The 19054-nt window shown below is 37.2% G+C and overlaps 2 protein-coding genes across 2 annotated transcripts; both read left to right on the top strand.

Annotated features, from left to right (window-relative positions):
- The first annotated feature begins 2184 nt into the window (after positions 1–2184).
- Positions 2185–5999, top strand: wnt8a (wingless-type MMTV integration site family, member 8a). Its single transcript, XM_053506256.1, has 7 exons — positions 2185–2253; positions 3848–3981; positions 4091–4124; positions 4225–4363; positions 4508–4633; positions 4756–4898; positions 5114–5999. Exons 1-7 carry the CDS (start codon positions 2233–2235, stop codon positions 5675–5677), a joined length of 1161 nt encoding a protein of 386 aa, XP_053362231.1. The 5' UTR covers positions 2185–2232; the 3' UTR covers positions 5678–5999.
- A 424-nt stretch (positions 6000–6423) lies between these two features.
- LOC128532079 (protein Wnt-8a) lies at positions 6424–8148 on the top strand. The gene is made up of 6 exons (XM_053506301.1): positions 6424–6491; positions 6598–6631; positions 6788–6926; positions 7136–7261; positions 7354–7496; positions 7591–8148. The coding sequence occupies exons 1-6, from the start codon at positions 6424–6426 to the stop codon at positions 8146–8148; spliced, it is 1068 nt and encodes a 355-aa protein (XP_053362276.1).
- The last annotated feature ends 10906 nt before the right edge of the window (positions 8149–19054 follow it).

Raw genomic sequence — 19054 nt, 5'->3', positions numbered from 1 at the left:
TAAAGGTTTTGTAATTTTAAACGATGGAAAATTTTGATAAAAATTACATTGAAAAAAAGAAAGCAAAATTGGAGAGACAATGAGCGTTTTGTTTGCGGAAGAGGTAGTAAAATGTACAATAAATAAAGTATTGAAGTAAAATTGTGCCCTACTCTTACCTTTAAAGATAAAAAGTGTACGCTGTGCAATGGGGAATGGTATAAATCTTCGTATGATCTATGGTGCTGTAAGTTTATTTCATTATTTCTGACATTGTCGGCTGTGTCCTTCATTTTTTGTTTTAAAGCTGCATCTTGACTGTTACTAAAAAACTGAAAGCATTCAGGTTTTGTCCAAACATACAGTGCATCCGGAAAGTATTCACAGCGCATCACTTTTTCCACATTTTGTGGAAAAATGGATTAAATTCATTTTTTGTTCTCAGAATTCTACACATAACATCCCATAATGACAACATGAAAAAAGTTTACTTGAGATTTTTGCAAATTTAAAAAAATAATAAAAAAAAATAATGAGAAAGCACATGTATATAAGTATTCACAGCCTTTGCAAAATTGAGCTCAGGCGCATCTTGTTTCCCCTGATCATCCTTAAGATGTTTCTGCAGCTTAATTGCAGTACGCTTGTGGTAAATTCAGTTCAGAAAGGCACACATCTGTCTGTGGTAAATTCAGTTCAGAAAGGTCCCACAGTTGACAGTACATGTCAGAGCACAAACTAGGCATGAAGTCAAAGGAATTGTCTGTGGACCTCTGAGACAGAATTGTCTCAAGGCACAAACCGGGGCAAGGTTACAGAAATTTTTTTGCAGCTTTGGAGAAAAAAAAAAAAGGTCCCAATTAGCACAGAGGCCTCCATCATGTTCGAAACCACCAGGACTCTTACTAGAGCTGGCTGGCCATCTAAACTGAGTGATCGGGGGAGAAGGGCCTTGGTCATTCTGTCAGAGCTCCAGGGGTCCTCTGTGGAGAGAGGAGAACCTTCCAGATGGACAAGCATCTCTGCAGCAATCCACCAATCCGGCCTATATTGTAGAGTGGGCAGAGAGTCTTATCATTCCTTCAATTGCCTTTTGCCAAACTCCAGGCATGCTGCCATGTGCCTTAAGGAGTGGCTTCTGTCTGGCCAGTCTACCATATAGGTAGAGTATATATATATATATATATATATATATATATATATATATATTTATTTTTTTCCCATTAATATATTTTTTGTTACAATCATAACATTCAGATATATGCCATTACAGAAAAGGAGCCCACACCTAATTGGAGAACTGTTAAACAGTTAAACTACAAGTCATTGTGAATATAAGTGCCTGCCAAATATGAAAGCAAAAAACAAAAACACTGCCTTCATCAAATAGACAAAATGCCTAATATTTAAATAGTGAATTCACATTTATAAAAGTAACACTGTATACTCTGTACTTGCATATTAAGTGGATTATTTAGATTTTTCTTTAAGGGAAAATGAGTCTGTGTCTGCCAAAAAAGAAAAAGAACACTACTGCTCTGGTCTATACAAAATACTTCTAACACATTTAATTGGTTTACCTGTTTAATATTGCAAATGGGAGATTGAGGAATATGTAATTTTGTGTTTTTACTTCAGGCATTATCTAACTTCACACCTAGTGCTGTTAAGTTTTCAACATGACCATTGCAATTAATCACCCAATTAATCAAAAAGCTACAGCATAAGTTAGTTCTAATATGCCCCATATCCCGTTTACAAACACAGCCAAGTAAAATGTATTTCTCTAAGAGAAAAAGCAAACTTTGCGTTGCCTTAGTCCACTTACAAGACTGTTTATTTATTTCAGTCAACACCTTAAGGTTTTCTAATGACTTGTAAGGAATCGCACCTTGGTCGGCTTTGATGCCTGCACTGAATGTGAGATTTAATGAACGCGCAGCGAGAATGGCGTCAGTGTTTCCAACACACACTCGGTCGTCTGGGCTCAAGACCCAACATCCCTGCTATGTATCGTTTTTTTCATTCGACTAGAAAATCCCCATAAATACAGGCCTATGCGTGCGCTTAATAAAAAAGACATAGCTGCTAAAAGCTACGTTATGTCATAATGTTAAAAATCACCCATAATGTACACAAAATCCCTTGTGTAAGGTGTGTTTTTGGTTGGGGCACAAACCTTTACTTCAGTGCAAAATTCCACTAGTTTGACTTAATTAACCGCACCTGAGCTTCGCGCCGTGTGTTGTCAAAATGGAAGGCTTTTGCCGAAAGGTAAGCCCAGCGATAAGTTAATTTTGTTAAATATAGACAACCATTGCGCCTCCATCCCACTTTTCTGGAATTTTCTACCACAAAACAAACTTGTAGTTGTCACTTAATTGATAAGTCTAAAATGCCTCGAGCATTGGACCGTTTCGTAGTTTGCTGCCACATAAATCCATTCAAAAACCATGTCTTGTCGGCGTAAGTGTTAGCATGTTACAGCGCAAAGGGGATCAAAGATCATGGCTTAACAGGTCCTTACGGTTTTTTGACACGTAGGTGTGGGAGTTTAGGTTTCAGCCTCTGTGAGAGCTTGATGTCGCCGATAACCAATTAGTGCGGATTATCCTCACTTGCACGTCCCACCATTGTCTGAAACGGCCTGAGCCAAGTGGCTCGAGAGCTTATCTATTGTCTGACCGTTAAATCATTGCTATTCTTAAAGTAATTTTGATTGACTCATGATTTGTGGTTTCTGCAATTAATCTTTTCATGAGAGCCGATATGAAATCACATTTCCATATAGAAATAATCGCAAAAGTCATCGAAAGCAGTTAGAAGCAAAATTATTTTGTCATTTTTCCCTCCTATGCCAATTAATCTAGGATAATATTCTTTTGTTTCTGTATCACTTTCACTCTTTGGGGCTCGTTTACAGTTTTGAAATTTTTAGATGTTGTAAATGTCGTGGTGGAGAATAAAATCTTATAGATAATCCATTAACATCTAACGATCTGTAAAATAAAATTCTGATCTATAAACCTGATCGATTAAAATATGTTGTAAGTCTACCATATTTAATAGTGACGGCTGGGAATTGTCAACAGAAAAAGATTTTAACATAAGTGTTCTTTTTAAAATTCGCAGCAGATTCGTTCCCAGTCTATTCTATTAACACATAAATGACAATTTCGTGATGTTATTTATATGGCACTTAGCATGCCATTTTGAATTATTGTTGGTCTTTTCGTAAACGATGTAGAACAGCCATTTAAATGTTCTTCACAGTCATGAGCTAACAGAGAAAATATATCATTTGGAATTTAATAACCAAATAATCAGAACATCCATATAAAATCTGACAAAAAATATCTTTTTTTGAATTTTGAGAAATACCCAAGGAATAGAGTGCAGATTTAATGGCAAATGCGAAGTCGGACAATGTGTATTGTCCACGTAACTTATACAACACCTCCAATAAACAGAACGCATTGTGTTAATTCATGAGTGGAACACTGTACAGTCTACACAGCTTAATAATCTAAATAAGCTGTGGGTGCTTCATCAATAATAATAATAATAATAATAATAATAATAGTAGTAGTAGTAGTAGTAGTAGTAGTAGTAGTAGTGTAGTGCATGATTTAAATTTTTACCCATGGGAAAAACAGAATATAATGAGGGGCTGTTGAGCCTCACTTTGAAGTGCGGATGCTCTACTGTTTCCTATGTCGAACAAATCGCCATCGAATCACTAGATTTCACAGTGAAATGTCAAAGTTGAAAAAAAGCCTGTCATTCGAAGTCGGCGAAAGGTATAAAAACCCTGGCCACTCAAGCTCGTAGTCAAATCCTTCTAACTCTTTCTGGATTACTCAATCAGTATTTGAGCCTAGTGTTACTGGAGGAGGGCATCCGGGAAGACTCGGTGAACGAACTGGCATCAATGGGCTCTTGCCAGCTCCTTACATCTTTGGTCCTGTCTGTATGCTGTCATGTACTGTCAACAACAGCATGGTACAGTGATGTAAATTTTGGCTATTAAAATTTTATTGCTCTGTTATGAATTAATACCTTACGAACGTAAAAGAAACATGTTTAATGTCGTTTTATTTTCCGTCTTTAGGTCAGTGAATAACTTCCTCATGACAGGACCCAAGGTAAATTATGAACTTTCATATTCATATTTTTAACGATTACCTGCAACAAAATTCAAGTGAACTACTGGGCTTATATTTACCTGTTTATTTTTGTCTATAGGCATATCTTATGTATGCAAGTAGCGTGCAAGCAGGGGCACAGCGTGGCATTGAGGAGTGTAAATATCAGTTTGCATGGGACAGGTGGAACTGCCCGGAGAGTGAATTACAACTGTCAACACAAAAAGGGTTGCGAAGGGGTATGAAAATAATAATCTACATTTTATTACTACTACAAAACTGTAAAATACCGCTTTCCAGAATTAATTCATAGTCTGTATACTTCTCAGCCAAAATATTCATAAATCCTGTTTTTCCTTATCCTTTTCATTTTTTACAATTAGCAACCAAAGAAACGGCTTTCATACACGCCATAAGTGCAGCTGGAGTTATGTATACATTGACCAAGAACTGCAGCATGGGAGACTTCGATAACTGTGGCTGTGATGACTCTAATATTGGAAAAATTGGTAAGCTTGACAAGACCAAGATAAAACTCCAGATAAAATACACAGAATAACAGAATAACCAAATAACTCATGCATTAAATTCGAAAAAGTTCTTATAAAGCTCTGGTGGTATGTGTTCGCAGGAGGTCGAGGCTGGATTTGGGGTGGATGCAGTGATAATGCTGAATTTGGGGAGAAAATTTCTAAACAGTTTGTAGATGCGCTGGAAAATGGGCACGATTCACGCGCTGCCGTAAACCGTCACAACAACGAGGCTGGTAGACTTGTAAGTATGAATAACACTTCTTTCTGTTGTGAAGTCTTAAAAAATGGTTTTCGTGATTACTATAAGGTATGCTACATAGCTAGTACATCTATTCATGCCAACATGCCGCTGTTGAATAATATAAGCTTGTATTTAATAGACCCATTATAATGCGTGCAATTTTAGTAAATCTACACAACTTACTACATTACTGACTTTATATATTTCCCGTTTAGGCTATCAGATCGACGATGAAGAGATCATGTAAGTGTCACGGCGTGTCTGGAAGCTGCAGCGTTCAGACATGCTGGATGCAACTGTCTGAGTTCAGAGACGTTGGTAACTACCTGAAAATCAAATACGACCAGGCACAGAAGCTTGAGCTGGACCAAAGACGTATGCGCGTTGGGAATAGCGCTGAGAACCGCGGCGCAATTGCGGACACGTTTAGCAGCGTCGCGCGCACTGAGCTCATTCACCTGGAGGACTCTCCAAATTACTGTGTGAAAAATCTAAGCCTGGGACTGCACGGAACTGAAGGCAGGGAGTGTTTGCGGAGTGGCAATAATTTGTCACAGTTTGAAAAGAGAAGCTGCAGAAGGCTGTGCCACGAGTGTGGCCTAAAAGTAGAGGAAAAGAGAATAGAGATAGTGAGTAGCTGCAACTGCAAATTCCACTGGTGCTGTACAGTCAAGTGTGAAAAGTGCACACAGTTCGTAACAAAACATATTTGTGCAAAAAGGAATAAGAGTAGTCGGTCACACAACAGTTCACGAAAGAGGCAGCGTGAACGAAGTTAAATCCCCCTCCCGGCACATCTGTAAAATACAAAATATATATTTGTATATACGGACTATATTTAAAGCTGATTTCAAGAAAATCGAATTCCCAACGTGGACAAAACTGGTTCTTTTCTTAGCTGACAATTATCAAGTACTTATTTTCTATATGTGCACTTTTTTATATTTTATATCAGATCACCGTCTTGGTTGCTAAACCTTTAAGAATTGTTCCTTATTTTGAGCACAAATCTCTTAATTTCCTGACACATATCGCTTGACAATGTTTAATGCACAATGGGTTTAATGTTTTCGTGGGTTATTTTTTTCAATCTGTGATTGTATATGATGTTTTAAACTCAGAAACATTAAATATTTCAGATATATGTTTTGTGTGGAGTGTTCATTTATTCACTTATTCACTCATTCTGAACTACGAAAAAAGTTTATTGGCGAAAAGTGTATTGGCGCATGCGGTGTAAAGCTTAAGCAGGGTCCCTGGATCAATGCATTACAATCTATTATCATGCACCGCTGCCCACAGAGCGAAATAAACACGCTGATATTGATATCCTTTGAAGTTAAGTAGAGGCGTTGCCTCTAGTTCGTTGGTAGCTGTGGACCAATAGAATGTCAGGGATTCTGTAACAAAAGGTGACCCCCCCTTCAGCCCCAATGTGGATTGTATAAATATCTAAAATCTGTTTCAATTCAAAGAAGAGATCATCATCATCATTTACTCTGCTAGCTCCGTGATCTCGCAAAAAATGGCTTCCTCCTCTCTTTGGGTCTATGTATTTCTTATTTACCACAAAACCCTCCTGGGGCACACATGGTAAGAAAGGAAAAAATATATATTTTTTAAATTATTCTTATTATATTGCAATAATAACGCGAATGCTGGTTCTAACATTTTATTTGCTTCTTTCTTCTCGTTTTAGGCTTGTTAACAATTTGCTCATGACCGGACCAAAAGTAAGTAAAATGTGTTAACCCTTAATGTAAATGGTTGTGCTGAAGTGTATGATAAAGTATGCTCAAGATTACAAAATTATTTTCTTCATAAAACATGCAGCAATATTACTTGAATGTTTTTTTTTTCTAAGTAATTTTTGTTACTTTAATTGACAGGCTTATTTAAGCTACACGAGTAGTGTTCTTGCCGGAGCTCAAAACGGAATGCATGAGTGCAAGCATCAGTTTGCGTGGGACAGGTGGAATTGCCCCGAGAGCACGTTTCACTTCTCAACTCACAGACGACTCCGAAGTGGTAAGATGTCAAATTTAGAAAATGGCTATGCACTTATATATCAATTCTATTCAACATAAGGTCTTTCTTTTATTTTAAGGTCATTTTAAGGCATTTGTCTAAGCATTTCACTGCATATCGTACTGTGCATGACCGTGTATGTGACAAATAAAATTTGAATTTGAATTTAAGGCTGTGTTTTTAACTTGACTTCCCGTGTCTTCTTGTAGCTACGAGAGAGACCTCGTTTGTCCACGCAATAAGCGCAGCTGGGGTCATGTATACCTTAACCAGAAATTGCAGCCTTGGGGATCTGGACAACTGCGGATGTGACAACTCAAGAAATGGCAACATTGGTAAGAATATATTTAAATATATGACACAAATATTTATTTTAAATAGTGCATATAGTGCATTTATAATTTACAAAAAAAAATTCTGATGTCAGGGGGTCGTGGCTGGCTTTGGGGAGGATGTAGCGACAATGTGGACTTCGGCGAAAGGATCTCCAAACAATATGTGGACGCATTCGAGACTGGACAGGACGCCCGTGCTGCTGTCAATCTTCATAACAACGCCGCAGGCCGTCTGGTACGTCCTGTTGAATTTATAACCCTTATATTTTATAATTACAACGGTTAAAATTCCCACAATCTACTGACCATAAATAAAATCTGTGTTGCAGGCGGTAAAAGCAACTATGAAAAGGATCTGCAGATGTCACGGCATGTCGGAGAGCTGCGCGATGCAGACGTGTTGGATGCAGCTGGCCGAGTTCCGTGAGGTGGGCAATTATCTGAAAGTAAAGCACGACCAAGCGCACAAACTTGAGCTGGACAAACGACGCATGCGTGCCGGCAACAGCGCTGACAACCGCGGGGGTGCGATCGCGGACTCATTCAGCAGTATCGCGCGCTCTGAACTGATCTATTTGGAGGATTCCCCTGATTACTGTGCGAAAAATTCCAGCCTTGGACTTCACGGCACAGAAGGCAGGGAGTGTTTGCAGAGTGGAAAGGATCTTTCCCAGTGGGAAAGGCACAGCTGCAGAAGGCTGTGTCATGAGTGCGGCCTGCGCGTGGAGGAGATCCGTACCGAGATAGTGAGCAGCTGCAACTGCAAGTTCCATTGGTGTTGTACGGTGAAGTGCGAGAACTGTACGCAGGTTATAATAAAGTACGTTTGTGCACGCAAACATAATGGACAGGGACACAACAGACGTAGACTTCGAGGACCCAAATGACTGCAGCAATGTTTGGGGAGTCGCAACAGACTTCCCTGCACTTTTCTGTATATATTTGTAGGTTATGGATCCTTTTACCTTTTTGTACATATCATAGATGTATATTTAATTATTCGAATAAATTAATGAAATAAATTAGGTCTATGCCTTTTTTTATATTTTATTCCTTAAGGTGGATGTCTATACATTAAATTTCATTGTGCATACCAAATAGGTTTTTGGTTATAAAGAAGTGCACTTGAGTTCAGCTTCAGTTCACGTGAGTGCACTTGATGGCTCAGTAATACACCAAAGATCATTGTCGTGAACACACGTTGAGGGGATTAACGTGTCACACTTTGCACTTTGCCCTGGGTGTTCCCCTTTCGTTGATTTAGCGTTAGGTTACTTTGATATGCAGACAACACCAATGCTAATATGCATTCCATTGTGGGATACACAAAGAGGAACACCCTCAAGTTGGTGCTCACTTCACGGTCTTGTGCAGCAAATCAATTAGTAGTATACCCAAAGTGTGCTAAACAAAAATATGACTCTTAAATATTACATATTATTGATCTGTAATTTGGAAACAAGGACAATCTGTGACTCCCAAATACATTATCTCTGAGTTTTATCCATTAACTATTTCCCCTAATAAATAGCTAATCTCTTCTGCTCAGTGGGACATGCCATAAATCTGCTGACCTGCCTGAGAAGATGAATGATGCTATACAAGAATCAGTGGGGGTCTGAATCCTGAGGAGACTGAGACAGTGAAAATGGGATTAGATAGGATGTTTTCTGTTTCCTTGTAAAAACCAATCTACTTTGAACTACTTCATTTGGAAGATTAGCAACTGCTAATATAAATGATTAGTGTTTCTAGTCTTATACTGGCATTGTCCTGGCCAATTTTAAAATAACCATTTAGTAGTTAAAATGCGATTTGTCCTTTGTTCATATATTAAACATAGGCTTCTTTAGAGTTTTATGACATTGGTAACTGTTTTTCACTTAAGATTAAGTTTACAGTAATCACACACACACACACACACACACAGGCCCAAAAAGTGTATACATACTTTAACAGTTATTCACAGTATATTCTTGCCTTTTGTAAACTTTAGTTAGGTAAGTAAACAATATGTATTATTATGTAGTCTCACCATCATTAATGCTGTCATGTGACCATCAGAAGAGAGACCATCAGAAAATTTATACACTTTCATGTTGTGTATAAATGTTCTTGGGCCCATCTATAAAATGTTTCTGTGTGTCGCTGCTCTTATTCCGATTGTTTTACCTATCATCATTTAACCCAGTTGGGGGCCTGATATCAGAGCAAAAAAATAACACCCATTTAAAGTCTTCATTCTTTTCACACAGATTCACCAGCTTGTCAAATAATTCTTCCTGTCAGCCTGCCTGTTTGCCTTTAGGGATACCATGTTTTTCCCAGGCTGTCCTGCTGTGCTGTAATGAATGAGGAACAAAATGGCCATCTTTCTAAATACAGTGCCAGGTTGTTATCCATGTTATCCACAGTATCCCAGAACATCCCCTCCCCTTCTTTCAGTGGCTATTCATATGGATAGAATTAGACTGTGATCCCCGTAAAACCCTTTGGTTTTTTCCTCCTCTTCAAAACTCTAGCATGGATGGTAAGCCTAGTCTGTTCCATTCCACAAAAGGACCGTTTCCTTTATGTTTAAAGCCACTACATGCGCATGACAAAGATATGTAGTGTTGCATTGCTTCTCCAGAAATCACTGCTGTGGCAAGCATTTCTTTATATGAAGTGATGACACCTTGTTCTTCACTACAAATTAGTCAGGTTCCAGTCTACATTCATAGAAATTTAGTAAGTAGCGAAAGGAGAAAAATGATACAATGTTTTAAGAAAAGATGTAACTTTTCAGGACTTTACTTTGTTTGTTTAAATAAATACTATTTTGCAGCTGTAAGATTATGGTGGTTGAGTACAACACATACATCTCTTTGCTAGCAGTTAATTTAAAAGGAAGTCCAAATCACAGAGTTGTAAACACAAATGAAACAAACAAATAAATAGATAATAACATCAATACATGGAAGGTTGTAAGGAATAAAATGGACAGGGCATGTTAAATTGTTTTATTTACTTGAGTACATGACATTATACTGCAGTAACATAAATGCATGCACATCACTGACACATCTCTTTCCTCAGTTCTGTGAGACAAGACAGTCCCTCCCTTCTTTATGGGGCTCTTTGTGGCTAAAGAGTAAGGCAGCTGCCTTGTGCAAAACCCCCTACAGTTACAGCTTTATTTAGTGGGAGTCCTGCTGTCCTGGAGGTGAGTGATGAGCCTCCTCACAACTCTCACCTTGGTGAGAGGACAGGATGGGCTTAGCAGGTGGCCCACAGTTTTGTTCCCACCAGCAGATTTCCTCAGTTTTCATTTGGTGTAGGCCATGCATAATGGGATGATCTGGAGTCAAACAGTTATTGGCTTACAAAAAATCAATAAATAAAATACTCTAATATGTGACCCGTCATATCAAGTCAGGTATTAGGCTGCACAGGTAAAATTTATGAAATAAAAAAAAATTTGACAAAAATCTGTTGATACAGTGGTGTGAAAAACTATTTGCTCCCTTCCTGATTTCTTATTCTTTTGCATGTTTGTCACACAAAATGTTTCTGATCATTAAACACATTTAACTATTAGTCAAAGATAACACAAGTAAACACAAAATGCAGTTTTTGATTGATGGTTTTTATTATTTAGGGAGAAAAAAAATCCAAACCTACATGGCCCTGTGTGAAAAAGTAATTGGCCCCTGAACCTAATAACTGGTTGGGCCACCCTTAGCCACTCATCTTTGCAGAATTGTTGTAATTCAGCTTTATTTGAGGGTTTTTTAGCATGAACCGCCTTTTTAAGGTCATGCCACAACATCTCAATAGGATTCAGGTCAGGACTTTGACTAGGCCACTCCAAAGTCTTCATTTTGTTTTTCTTCAGCCATTCAGAGGTGGATTTGCTGGTGTGTTTTGGGTCATTGTCCTGCTGCAGCACCCAAGATCGCTTCAGCTTGAGTTGATGAACAGATGGCCGGACATTCTCCTTCAGGATTTTTTGGTAGACAGTAGAATTCATGGTTTCATCTATCACAGCAAGCCTTCCAGGTCCTGAAGCAGCAAAACAACCCCAGACCATCACACTACCACCACCATATTTTACTGTTGGTATGATGTTCTTTTTCTGAAATGCTGTGTTACTTTTACGCCAGGTGTAACGGGACACGCACCTTCCGAAAAGTTAAACTTTTGTCTCGTCGGTCCACAAGGTATTTTCCCAAAAGTCTTGGCAATCATTGAGATGTTTTTTAGCAAAATTGAGACGAGCCTTAATGTTCTTTTTGCTTAAAAGTGGTTTGCGCCTTGGAAATCTGCCATGGAGGCCGTTTTTGCCCAGTCTCTTTCTTATGGTGGAGTCGTGAACACTGACTATAATTGAGGCAAGTGAGGCCTGCAGTTCTTTAGATGTTGTCCTGGGGTCTTTTGTGGCCTCTCGGATGAGTTGTCTCTGCGCTCTTGGGGTAATTTTGGTCGGCCGGCCACTCCTGGGAAGGTTCACCACTGTTCCATGTTTTTGCCATTTGTGGATAATGGCTCTCACTGTGTTTCGCTGGAGTCCCAAAGCTTTAGAAATGGCTTTATGACCTTTACCAGACTGATTGATCTCAATTACTTTTGTTCTCATTTGTTCCTGGATTTCTTTGGATCTTGGCATGATGTCTAGCTTTTAAGGTGCTTTTGGTCTACTTCTCTGTGTCAGGTAGCTCCTATTTAAGTGATTTCTTGATTGAAACAGGTGTGGCAGTAATCAGGCCTGGGGGTGACTACAGAAATTGAACTCAGGTGTGATAAACCACAGTTAAGTTATTTTTTTAACAAGGGGGCCAATCACTTTTTCACACAGGGCCATGTAGGTTTGGAGTTTTTTTTTTCCCTTAATAACATAAACCTTCATTTAAAAACTGCCTTTTGTGTTCAAATTATGTTATCTTTGACTAATAGTTACGGTTTTTGATGAGCAGAAACATTTAAGTGTGACAAACATGCAAAAGAATAAGAAATCAGGAAGGGGGCAAATAGTTTTTTACACCACTGTAAATACCTTGTATCTTATCTACCTGATCCTTCAACAGTATTAGGAATGTTTTTATTCTTAAACAGGTTACTCCAGTTTGAAGTTTTGCAATAAAAGTACACAGGTGTTTTTAGGGGTAGCGGTGAAATCATTTTGTCTGAGTGTTCCCTCTTTTTTTATTACATCACAACATTGTTATTTAAATATCCTAAAATTTCAACAGATTTTTCTGAGGACTTCCTTATAAACTAATTCACACTAGTGACATCTCCGCAACCATACATGACACATTAATAAACTTGGTGTCAATATGACTTGGTGTGAATTTGATGTGATGGGACACAACTTTCTCACAACTTCCTTCACCATGCCATTGTTTCAACATCTTCAAATAATGTCATAACATTAGTTTATGTCAAAATTTTCTTTAATTTTTAAGTTTTTTTCCAGCACAACCTAAAGACTTTCAGTGGTGGCCAGTTCACATTTGATTATCCTGGAATATGGCCATGGCATCAGGGAATTTAAAAAAGTCCAAACAGAAGTAAGCAGGGTATTCAGTACATTCAGATCATCAGCTGACTTCATTTTATTATTACTTAATGTTGTTGATCTGAGACGTGGCCAACCAAAACAGCTTCTGATCATAACACTGCCTCCAGAGCCTGCTACACATAATGGGTGCATTTTCCCCCTCCACTAAGGTGTGGATTATTAAAGCATGTTGAAATGCTTTTACTTTTACTATTTCTTGTGGGTGTGATTTCTCCAGCTGATTTTTTACAATACAATTTTTTGTGTTCATGTCATTCTTTTTTATTCTTGAATCTCATTTTTCTTCACAGAGATGATAATTGAAAATTGCTGGTTGTGTTAAGGCTTACTAGAGGTTTTTCTTTTTATTTATTTTGCTTAACATCATCTTATGTTATCTTATGTCTTACAACACATACAACCTGTAAGTTATCAAAACACATATGTGCAATTTTAAGTAATAATATAGTTTAACAACACAACCCAATAGTATATGTGAGACTTCAAAAGTTAAAGCCAAGGCCAGCAAAATACACTGCCCAGCCAAAAAAAAAAGTCACCACCTGGATTTAACTAAGCAAATAAGAAGGAAGAGTCTTCCACTAGATAATTGCTGTAATTATTATTATTTTGTTGCAGCTGGCAACAAGTTATTTAACCCTAACTGGTGCAATAAATAGCTTCTCATTAATTAAACAACCATGTCAAAAAACATCATGGCAAAGGTGTTCCTTGGTTTCAGATGGGTCAAATTATTGTCCTTTACAAGAAAGCAACTGAGAATATTGAAACTACTAAAATTTAACTAAAAAGTCCATGCTTAAAACCTGAAAGAATGGTGGTGAAGCATCATCTCCAAGGAAAAATAAATCCTAAATGAGCGTGATGACTTAAAGAGATCAAATTCAAATAAAATTGTAAAAACAAAACAACTGTAGTACTGTTTTTTTTTTTTTAACAAAATGTATTTAACTTTTAAATACATTTTGTCCTTCAGTGTGACAGTATAGGTGTCACACCAGTGGACTTTTTTTTTTTTTTGCAACAAAAGACATTTAACCTCTTTGTGTCAGTTAATGACCTAGCTCTTAGTTAACCTGTTGTTCTTATTATTAAAACACATATGTGCAATTTTAAGTAATAATATAGTTTAATGTACAGTTTTTAATCAAACCATATATTTTAGCTGTCACCCAAAGAACGATAAAAAGTAAAACTTAGTGGTTCCAAAATTAGGTTAAATATTTAATCAATTCTAAGACTAAAACTTATCATGTGTACATGTCATGAGACCTTGAATGGGGACCTTCAGTTAAGAAGCAGTTGCGCTTCAGTATAGAAATATTTTCATTTTACTTAATGCTTATCTATGATGTGATATATGTTAACTTATTTGTAACTTGCTTAAATGGGGTCCTTCAACTAAATATGGTTGTCCGTGAAATTGCCTGCTTTACACTCAGAATATGGCATCAAACCAGAGGACATGATTTTCAGTGACAAAATATATCATGTTCAGAAATATATCATATTCAGAAATAATACAGGTGCAGCTTAATAAATTAGAAAATTATGGGAAATGATTTATTTCAGTAATTCGATTCAAAAAGGAAAACTCTACATAATATATTATGTTTTTTTTTCTTTTAATTTTGATAATTATGGCTCAGAGCTAATTAAAACCCAAAATTCAGTATCTCAGAAAATTTGAATATTGTGAATATTGGAAACTCATGGTGTCACTCTCTAAACAGCTAATTAACTCGAAACATCTGCTCTATCTAAGCATGGTAATGGAAAAAAATGTGGTACAAAAAGTTGCACAAGCAACAGAGATAATTGGATTGAGAGCATTGAGAGGATTGTGAAATGAAGCCCATACAAGAATTTGGCGGAGATTTACAAGGAGTGGACTGCAGCTGGAGTCAGTGCTTCAAGAGCCACCACACATACAAGATCACTAGATAAATGTTAAATTAATTAATATTGCTTTGTTGGCCAAACTACTTACAGTGGTATTTTTTAAGACAACAGGTAACATTGAAGGCTATTTCCTTCCGGCTTTGCTACTGTTTGGACGTTTCTGCTTACTGCTCTGAGCTTTGCTCTCTAAATCTGTACTTTTCTCTGATTTCTCTAAGCTTTTCACTTCAGCAGATCAGCACAGTTCTCAAACAAACATTAAACTAAAAACTTTTTAGGATTGGACGAAAAGGGGACTTTTTCCTCCCGCTGCCAGAAGCTACATTCCAGAGACGGGAAAACAAAACTGCCTACATTCAAACAGACGAGAGAAAAAAATGCCTTTTGTGGAATCTACTTGCTGCATGATCTGCCACATACTTCTGCAAAGGATTGCAATTCTTGAAACAAAGTTACTTGCTGGACTTCCAAAACAAGCCGAACATTCACTAGGTCATCAGCATGGACCCCCTCAGCATACAGCTGATGAGTCTTGTGAATCTAGCAGATCTCAACAGTTTATAACAAGTGTAAAGGAATATGCCAAAACTGATCGACAAATTAATTGATGGTGCAAACAGGGAGCGAGACTCAAAGGCACTCAAGACATCAGATTGTCACAAGTATCTCATATTGCTGCCATAGCCGTCATTAAGATGCAATCAAGTGATTTTATAAGACCCCCACCCCTCCCTCTGCTGGTCTGACACTATCAAACTGCACTAGGGAGGTGAAGATGGACATTCTGTGGACTTTTTATTCTGGGTAAGTGTTTTTTAAAATGTATTTATTTAAATAAAATATGTTTCAAATAGTTTACAGATATTTCATACAGTTAGCTATATAAACATGAGGCTAGTGTGTTTCTGCTTATCATTCTACGGAGGCACCCTGTACCACTACTCTGTGGTACAGGAGTTAGAGAGCTAACCATTCATAAACGTATCTATTTTTTTCCCCCACTTTGCCCTGACTTTTGATCAGCAACAGTGTTCTGCTCCACCCCAGCATACATGGCTGAACGAGTACCCAGCTCATGATGGTTAGAGAAAAACCCAGAAGGGTTTATCAGCTAAGAATCAGTGGCACTTCAGGATAGAAAAATTTCCATTCTAGTTTGTGCTCATCTATGAATGTAATATATGTTAACTTGTTTGTTTGAAAACAGAATTGAGTAAATACGTGTTTAATTTAAAACTTCACTCCAAACATGTATTTACTCCAGAGAATGATAAAGTAAAACCATTGAAAATGGCAAACACTTTTGAATATAAAACAATACAAAGCTTTAACCCATCATTAGAGTTCCAGAAATCACACTACCTAGTAGTATATAGATTCATATCTTTTATTTTTATTATAACTAGATATTCTTTGAAATTTATTTATTTTTGTCCTTACATGACTCCTCTTGTACCTTTAACTAAAAGTCCGCTGTGGAGAATTGGGTCAGAGGGGTGAAAGATGGACTTTTGGAGCTATAGGAGCATGAACAAGTTTGGTGACTATGCTGCAGCTGATGTTTGGACAGGTCACAGTAAATTCCAAAAGGACTGGACATACACCTTTGAAGCCATCCAAACGATTTCTATTGGACTTGGAGAGACATGCTCCTACATTCACATGTTGAGAAACAATCTTGTGTCAGACAGGGTCTTGTTGCTATAGACCCTGTCTGACACATTAGGAACAAAAATGTTCAAATTTGCTAGTTTTTAAAAATGGATATGATATTGTAATATAAAAGAATAAGTAAGAGACTGATAAACATCTGGTGTTATCCAGTATTTTATTGACCTGTATTTTAGAAACTGTATTCTCCTGTTTTGCGCAGATCGCTTTTTTAACTTTGACTTTTGGAAGAATAAAGTTATTTAAGTAATGTTTGTGTGTTTTAATTGTTGGGGTATTTTTAGACCAATTAGTTTTGAGAGAAAAACAACCACTTGAACCATCAATAGCTTACAAGGGGAGACAACTTACCTTTTTTAATAGATGAAAAGTTGGTCAACCCTATAGACAAATATAATTATATATAAATACCACTTGAGCTGACTTGATCATTTTAATTACAATATTACAATTACAATATTTAAATTTAAGATTTTGAACTGGGTACGCCTTGTGTCAACTAAACAGCAATGTGAAATATTTAGTTTGGTTTGCAACTTTTTACCATTAAGGCGGCTTATTGTTTTTGGCAGGTAACAGACGTATACAGGACATGAAAGTAATTTTTGCATTTCATTTGGAAGTCAAGGTCTTAGAGTCTGGGGGAAAATGGACTCAAGCTGCTTAAGGTCCAGTGTAACGTTTGCACAGTCAGTGATGATTTAGGGAGCCATGTCATTTTCTGGTGTTTGTCCACTGTGTTTTATTAGGTCCAAGGTCAGCGCAGCCGTCTACCATGAAGTTTAAGAGGACTTCATGCTTCCCTTTGCTGACCAGCTTTATGAAGATGCTGATTTCATTTTCCAGCAGGACTTGGCACCTGCCCACACTGCCAAAAGTACTTATACCTGGTTTAAGGACCATGGTATCCCTGTGCTTGACTGGCTAGCAAACCCACTCGGCCTAAAGCCAATAAAGAATCTATGGGGAAATGTGAAGAGTAAGACATAAGGCCATAATCAAAATAATAATAATAAAAAAAATGAAACATGAAATAAATCAGTCTCTGTGTATTGAATCTATATAATATATTTTTCATTAAATTACTAAAATAAATCAACTTTTTTGATGATATTCTTATTTATTAAGATGCACTAGTTGTTGGTCTTTCGGCTGCTCCTGGCAAGGGGTTGCTACAGCGGTACACCCAGTCCGCACTACAACTTAGCACAGGTTTTAAGCCGGGTGCCCTTCCTGACCCAACCCTCCCATTTTATCCAGGCTTGGGACCGGCACTGCATCCAGTGACTAGGGCCTTCCGCATAGCACGCGAAACACCTACCACTGAGCCACCAGTGCCCCTTATTAAGATGCACCAGTATGAAAATATAAAAATATATAGCTTATTGAGACAGTCAGGCCATTGGATAATTTTGAGTTTTGACACAAATTAAAAATAAAAATCTAATAACAAGCAGTCTTCATAACAATGAATTCATGTAAACCAAAGAAATTTGTAACTATTTACATCATTTTAAATTATGAAAATACTAATTACAGGAAGTTCCAGATTTACGAACATTTAAGTTTCTGCAGATACAAACAGACCGTGATTCTATGGACAATCGGAAAAAAAAAAGTCCAATACGGTGGAAATGGAAAAGAGAACAATTTAAAGTTGCAGAGACAACACTGTTACATTTCACTTACAGTACCAGTAAAACCTTGGATTGTGAGTAACTTAGTTTGCAGTCAAAGTAAAATCAACATCTGTGCGTGTGTGAGCGTGTGAGTAAAAGTCATCCCACACAATGACTCCATCCCTCCTCCTCCTCGTGTTATCTCCTTTACACATAGCCTGATTCTTTGCTTTCTATTGTGCATTCTTGTCTAATTTTGTCAGACTTAAGAAACTTAACTTTAACTTATGAACTAAAACTTTTAAACGGTATATATATATATATATATATATATATATATATATATATATATATATATATATATATATATATACCGTTTAAAAGTTTTAGAACACTTGCAAATTTCTTTTTTTTTTGTTTAGTGATTTATTTTCTACATTCTACAACAATACTGGGGATTTTAAAACTATAAAATAACACATATGGAATTAGGTAATTACATAACGACAACAAAAACAACAGTTAGTTGTTATTATAACAACCTTATTATCATAGGTATTACTATTCTGTAATAGTTCTTGCAAGAACAGTATTGTCAAGTGCATTTGCAAAATGCGTCAAGCACCATAATGACACACACACACACACACACACACACACACACACACACACACGTGTGCGCAACAGGCCCAGAGAATCTATTGGGTATTGTGAAGCGAAGGATGTGAGAAACCAGACCCAACAATGCAGAAGAGCTGAAGACCGCTATCAGAGCAAGCTGGGCTTCCACCACACCTCAGCAGTACCACAGACTGGTTGCCTACTAAATAATCATCAAAATTAAAATAATAATCATCGCATAAATTAAATCAAATAAATTTTCTGCTTGATTAGTCATGGACACATGAGAGAACATGCCACATCTTGTTAGCCATTTGTAAAATCATTATGTATGAACCCCTATGTGTGTGTGTGTGTGTGTGTGTGTGTGTGTGTGTGTGTGTGTGTGTGTGTGTCTGTGTGTGGTGTGTGTGGCTA

Source organism: Clarias gariepinus, chromosome 10, assembly GCF_024256425.1.
Source record: "Clarias gariepinus isolate MV-2021 ecotype Netherlands chromosome 10, CGAR_prim_01v2, whole genome shotgun sequence".
NCBI classification, from domain to species: domain Eukaryota; kingdom Metazoa; phylum Chordata; class Actinopteri; order Siluriformes; family Clariidae; genus Clarias; species Clarias gariepinus.
The sequence above is the reverse complement of the archived record's forward strand: the minus strand, read 5'-3'. Positions and strand labels throughout refer to the sequence as shown.